The sequence below is a fragment of the Octopus bimaculoides genome, chromosome 6, assembly GCF_001194135.2.
Source record: "Octopus bimaculoides isolate UCB-OBI-ISO-001 chromosome 6, ASM119413v2, whole genome shotgun sequence".
In the NCBI taxonomy this organism is placed as follows: domain Eukaryota; kingdom Metazoa; phylum Mollusca; class Cephalopoda; order Octopoda; family Octopodidae; genus Octopus; species Octopus bimaculoides.
Window position 1 is genome coordinate 91,775,990 of NC_068986.1, and position 6,829 is coordinate 91,782,818.

At 36.4% G+C, this 6,829-nt stretch overlaps 1 protein-coding gene across 9 annotated transcripts in view; it reads right to left on the reverse strand.

Moving 5' to 3' along the window:
* LOC106873676 (tubulin polyglutamylase TTLL5) overlaps positions 1–6,829 on the reverse strand; it is a 152,629-nt gene that overhangs the window by 19,693 nt on the left and 126,107 nt on the right. For all 9 annotated transcript variants that reach the window (XM_014921137.2, XM_014921136.2, XM_052968971.1 and 6 more), the window contains 2 exons: positions 6,131–6,287; positions 2,935–3,343 (listed from right to left, as the gene is read on the reverse strand). In XM_014921137.2, coding sequence (XP_014776623.1) covers positions 2,935–3,343; positions 6,131–6,287 — 566 coding nt within the window. The remainder of the gene's footprint in view (positions 1–2,934; positions 3,344–6,130; positions 6,288–6,829) is intronic.

Genomic DNA, 6,829 nt, shown 5'->3' on the forward strand with positions numbered 1-6,829 from the left:
TAGGAAGGGCATCCAGCTGTAGAAACTCAGCCAGATCAGATTGGAGTCTGGTGTAGCCATCTGGTTCACCAGTCCTCAGTCAAATCGTCCAACCCATGCTAGCATGGAAAGCAGACGTTAAATGATGATAATGATGATGATATATATATATATATATATATATATATGACAAAAAAGAACATTACAAGTAATACCATGTTATAAAATAAATGGTATATATAAATTAAATAATTCTGGTTTTAGAAAAAAAAAAAATCAAGTATGACAGCCAAGAAAATTTTAAATAATGATTTCTCATTTAGGCATAAGGCCAACAGTTTGTGGGGACAAGTGGATTAAAGCAACCCAGTACATTACTGATGCTTTATTTAATCGAGGAATGAAAGGTAAAGCTAACCACACCGGGATTAAACTCAGAACGTAATGGGCCATAACTATGCTGCAAGGCATGTTGCCCGATGCTTAGGCACAAGGCCAGCAATTTAAAGGGAAGGGGGAAAGTCGATTAAACTGACTCCCGTGACTAGTACAAAACAAAAAACTCTGGTGAAGTCATTATTATTTTTACTGACAAATTCTAAATCAGCATGACAAAAAAAAAAAAAAAAAAAAAAAAAAAAAACTAATGACAAGAATGGGAAGAAAACCTAGAGTGTTCTATTTGTTTTCATAGCGGAAGGAAGAAAAATATTTATCCACAGTATATGTAGTCAACGTTTATGTGGGTATGCCTTCAACATTTTAGGGCATTGATAACCTTCAACCCTAAGAAGATCAATCATTTCGAGACAACACATCTGCTTCAGGACATATAGAAAACAAAGACATTGCTGTCAATTACAACCAGCCAGAGTTTATAAAAACTTGAGGCTGGACAACTGCCTCCATCTGTAACATACGCATGAATTTACTGCTACTCCACACTGTAGTCAACAAATCTTCATTTTTAATTTCTCTACAATTTCTTGACCAATCACCAACACAAATTCCACACAAACTAAGAACTTTAATGACGAACTGTTTATCCTTACAGTACAAGCTTTTTACAGAATAAGGATTTATCAACATGACACAAGTAATTTCTCTTTGAACCATTTTTCATAACATCATGGCAGAGAAAAGAGCATTTCATGGTGCAATGTATGGAAATTATTCCATAGAAGAAAAGCAAGCACTTGATATCATGGTGAACAAATGCAAAGTGGAGCATGATTCTGAATTAGAGCAAATGAAAGGGAAAACTCATTGGGATGCTAAAAGGAAACTTCAGGTCCCAGAAGCAGTTTGTTCATTTTGCTCAAATTTGGCCAGTGTCAAAAACTCTGGCTACATTAACAGCAGAATCAAATAGTCAAATGCTGCTATGAAAAATATCTGAAAGATGAACTTGACAGTGCTGAAAAAAATCCAAAGAAATGTTTCAAAGTCACTGGATGAGGTTGTAAAACAAAAGTACCAGGCGTGAGAGATGCCCTATTTGAATGGTTTGTGGAAGTTAGAACATTACTGCAAGTGAGATTACTACAAGCTCTTTTCCTATTACAGGCTGAGAAATTTTATGAGGAGTGCATTTGGCAACACCCAGACACACTAACTGAAGAAAAGTTTTGTTTTCCAAAAAGCCGGATGAAAGGTTGACAAAAAGAGTATGGGGTATCACTGAAATTTCCAAACAAACACATTTCAATCTCCTAAGAGCAATGTGTTGAGTGCATTCAGGATTATTTGAAGATCATATGGAATGTGTGTCGTTATTTCCATGATAAATTTGGTGTAGATCCTCCTAATTATCAATGGAGATAAAATGTCCTTGCAACAGAATGAAAGTAGCAGACAAGCTACTTTATCATTCAGAAATCAAGATACATTCATCAATGAAAACCACCATTTGTCTAGGGAATGTATCACAGTGTTCACCCAGGTTAGCAATGATACCAAAATCAATCTTATCCCAGAGTTTATATTTAAAGGAACTGGAAAAAGACCATCACTACTGAATGCCCTACCTACAATGAAATATCAATGGTCTCCTAAAGGTTCTTATGGATCAGAACAGCTGCTTTGTACCATTGAAAACCTTCCAAACCGATTCAATATATTTTCACATGCAAACTCTGCCATTTATGTGCCCGGTGATTACATGGTGCATTTGATGGCAGAGGTGAGAGATGCCCTCTGGAAAAAGGGTTATGTGTGAGTCATCATCAGTGGTGGTTTCACTGGATTTGTTCAAGTTAACGACATGCACTTGCACAAACAACTGAAAGCAAAATATTGCAAAATAGAGAAAGCGAAAATGCTAGAAAATTTAGTTCAAACTCTGAATAAAATACCCACACCCAATCAATCTGAGATGATGCAGATGCTACATCAAGCACATGCAGATTGCAAAATTGATGTCAAAGATGCTTTCAAGTCGAAGTGGGCCGCTAACGCTTTTGATGGCTCTGAAGAGTGTCAGACTGAATTATGCACCTCGTCAGTTTGTCAATGGGAGAGTTTCAGAAACAAACTTTTCACAGAAAATAAACTTCCAATAATGGTAATTTGCATGAGAGCCAGACTGTGTCACACAAATATATATGCTTTCGTTAAAGGTGGATGTGGTATTTAAAGTTATTTAGACACATCAAATCTGCAAAGATGGCCTATATTTGTAAGACAGGTGCTAAGTTGTTGCTAGTTTTTAAGGATTATTCTTTATTATATATTCATACATATATAGATATTTACAGAACTATGCATTTACATACATATACACAATATGCATATATATTTTGTGTTTATTTATACACACACACACACACACACAGATACAAATACATAGATATATGCATACATTTAGTCACATATGAATGTATACACATACACATACATAGACCAGCAAACGAGATGAATACATGATTAAATGTTTAGTAAAATTTTAAGATTTACCTCAAATTACCACCGTTTTGTAATATCAGCACAAGTTTGTGTTTGTCTGGAAGCTGTCCTTTGTTCAGACAGTTGGCATTTTGCTTCATTGTCATGTCTGACATAGCTTTGTTTGATGTAGCTTTGTTTGATGTAGCTTTGTTTGATGTAGCTTTGTTTGATGTAGCTTTGTTTGATGCTGCCTTGTCTGACACACTTTTGTCTGATGCTACCTGATCTGCCTGGTTTGGCACAGCATCTCCTGTTGGCTGATCAACTCCATTTTGCAATGTGCACATTTGCTGAGCTGACCTGTGTAAGGCTGTTTTCTCCAAGCCTTCTAGAGAGCAATAATAATATGGTTTGGCTTTATCCAAAGGAGAAATCGGTTTCTTTGATGGCGAAGATGATTCCTCTCTGGATTTAGGGCCTACATGAAATTGAAAGCAAAAAGACAAAAAATATGAAGCATGTATAACAAAAAACAAAAACAAACAGTGAAACATCAAAGCAGTAACAAAATAAAATCTATTTTTCAATTACAACTCAAATTGTTTTACCTTAATTTGAAATTTAAAAAAAAAACATTTTAAATAATAAATTTGAAAAGAGCAATAAAATTTTGGGAGTTTAACCTTATCATTAGAGATGAAGATTTAAAAAAAAAAATAATGTCTACACTACTTTCTGACTAAGTTGGTCTTCAACTACCATCACCTATCTATTCTTGAATGTTAAACTAATACCAGACAGATCCTGAACCTCGATTGCTAAATTGCATCTACATGATTCCAAACATTTGTGAAAGCTCTATAATTGAAGAAAATGGGAAACCTTAAAAGGTTAGAATAGAGGAACCTTGAAAGGACTTAATGAGAGGTAAAATAACACCAGTGAATATATATGGTGCAAGAAAGGGCATCATAACTACTGTAACAAAATTACCATAATTGAAAGAAAACGAAAACAGAAAATTTCAAAAACTAGTACATATAATATTTGAAATTATTTAGCAAGAATTCTGATCTGAAGCCATGTTGAAATCAATATTGCTATATTTTGGAAGAGTCATATTGCTAAAGTCTATAATCATATGAAATCTATAATCATATAATCAATATTCAGTTAATCCAGACATTTTTGGTACACTTTTGTACCTTTTTAAAATTCTAATCATATAAAGCAGATGTTGCTTTACATTTTCTATTATATTCTTTGCTTTTCCCAATTTTTTCACCTCAGTGGGTATCAGGATCATCATCATCATTAAATATCCATCTTTCATACTGGTATAGATTGTGGTTTGACAGGATCCAAAGGGTCCAAGGACTGTATCAAACTACAAGGTTTGCTTCAGTTTCTATGGAAGCCCTTAATGCTAACTACTTTACAGAGTGCACTGGTGCTTCTTTCATGACACCAGCACTGGTGAGATCACCATGTAGCTCACAAGGTCAAGTTCCCCTTTTAATGAATGTAGCTATAGAGGGGTTAAAGTATGAAAGAAGGGGCTGGAACAGCTTACTTGCTAAAGAAAAGTTACATGTTTATTTGCATTACAAAAGAGTTGGCGTTACAGTGCTAGGATCCTAATGGCGAAGCTTTTGTCATCTTGGTCAAAAAAGTCATCAACAGCAGATATGACATCATTAATGTGATACTGGTTCCTAGTCAAGTGTTTTTTCATGCTAAGGAACAGATGATAGTTAGATGGAGCCAAATCAGGAGAATGGAGAGGCTGATCGGCCAGTTCAAAGCTACAGTCACACACAGCAGCCATCGGCCAGTTCAAAGCTACAGTCACACACAGCAGCCATTGAAATCAAGGATTTGTGTGCTGGAACATTTTCATGATGAAACAAAACCACTTTCATCAGATTTCCTGAGTAACTGGTTTTGATAGCCTTTCAAAACTTCCACAGCAAGTTGGCATAGTACTCTCCATTGATGGTGTGGCCCTTTGGAAGGTAGTCAATAAATACAATGCCTTTAGCACCCCAAAAAAACTGAGGCCATCACATTCCCTGCAAATGAAACAATCTTGGTCTTCTTTGGAGCAGGTGAGGAGGGCTGTTTCCACTGCATTGATTGTTTCTTTGGCAAAATGTGTTGAACCCACCACTCATCCTGGCTTAAAGAAACCAGCTGGATCTGCCTCAAACAATGTCAGATTTCCCCCATTATGTGATCAGCCAGGTGCACTTTTGACCAGGTGTCAGGTGTGGCACATCATGCCAAGTCCTTTGTGCAAAATATTTTCAACTCTCATGGGATATGTTAATAGCAGTGGCTCTTTGATTTATAGTCAATCGCCTGTCATCCATCACTGTGTGGTGAACATGATCAATGTCTTTCTCGATGGTGGCTGTTGCAAGACATCCAGACCTCAGGTCATCTTCAAGACTCTCCCTACCCCTCCTAAATTCAGCTGCCTGATTTTGCACAGTTGATAAAGCTGGAGCAACATTCCCAAATGTAGCAACCGTGTCAGCATGAATGTCATTGGAAGCTAAACCCTTTTTCTGCAGGTACTTGTTAACACCACAATGCCATATTTTGCAGATTTTCAAGAGAAGTCATTACTAGTTACTTTTGAAGTCATCTTTGAACAGTCAGATGTCAGTTTACCTGGAAAGAAACAATGCAGTTATTAATAAGAAGGGTTAAAATTAATGCAAGCAAGATTTCACAGCTTTAGCATCCCTCCTTCATAGACAGCTTATGAACTTTTCAGCCCATCCTTGTAGGTTACCTGGATAACAGGAACTACCTACTACCTCTAAAGGATCCTCCTGGGCATTTTAAGTGTTTATTGTTCCTGCACATATGCAAGAACAATAAATTGATAAACTGGATTGGTTTGGAAAATAGAATGAAATTAAAATTTAAATATAATTAATCTGTAAAAAAAGAGATTTAAACTTCTATATCATTACAAGACACAATGCCTTTTTAAACTACTAGCAATATGATCCCAAGATCAAATCTGATCTCTATTGGAGCCAATCTGCTGAATGCTGAAGCAAAACATTTAACTCTTGTCAACTAAATTTACCAAACTGGGTTGGTATAAAAGTTTCCTGCAACATTCACAAAGTTCCAAATAGGGAACCCAGTCCAACTGTTTGTAACAGAGTAAATGTTGTCATTCCTCTTCCTCCCTTAAAGTAACACTTCCCTACCCCCACAGAAAAAACACATCAGCAAAAGAACTTACTGTGAGCAGCCACATTTGAGCGAATGGTTACTGAGTGCCTCTTTCGACGTCGTTTCTTCTTCTCACCCTTTCCTATTGCAGATGCCTTTCTTCTGTCATCCAGTCTTCGCTCGTACTGTTGGGCACGGCTCTGTGCCAGAATAAACGACTCACAGTTCTGGTCAATGATATAGTAGGATGTATGTTAGGGTGCAGCAGTAACACTTTGTGGTATGGCTCTCCTATATATTTGTAGAAGTGTAACCAAAGGTGTATCTGTGTGAGTGTTGTTGTTATTTAACAGCTGTTGTCATTATTTAACTCCAGGTAAATCCTGATTGAGTCCACTAGAAATAAAAGTATTCTTTCTGGCCACAATCTGATTATCTTTTTTCTTGGTTATAGTGTATTTATGCTATGCAATGTACTAATGTTTTAAAGATGTTAGGCTATGACTCAAAGGAAATTTAGTGACTGTCTCATGAGGATAGGCATCAATCACACCAACACCGTGTGGCACCTTGGGCAAGTATCATCTACTATAGCCTACAGCTGAATCAACATGTGTATATGTCAACAAATGAGTTTCTATATATTCGCATTGTAGGAGTGTATCCAAGTATGTCTCAGAATATGTAAATATCTAAATTTTAGTTAGTGAGTGAGTGAGTGAGTGAGTGAGTGAGTGAGTGAGTGAGTGAGTGAGTGAGTGAGTGAGTG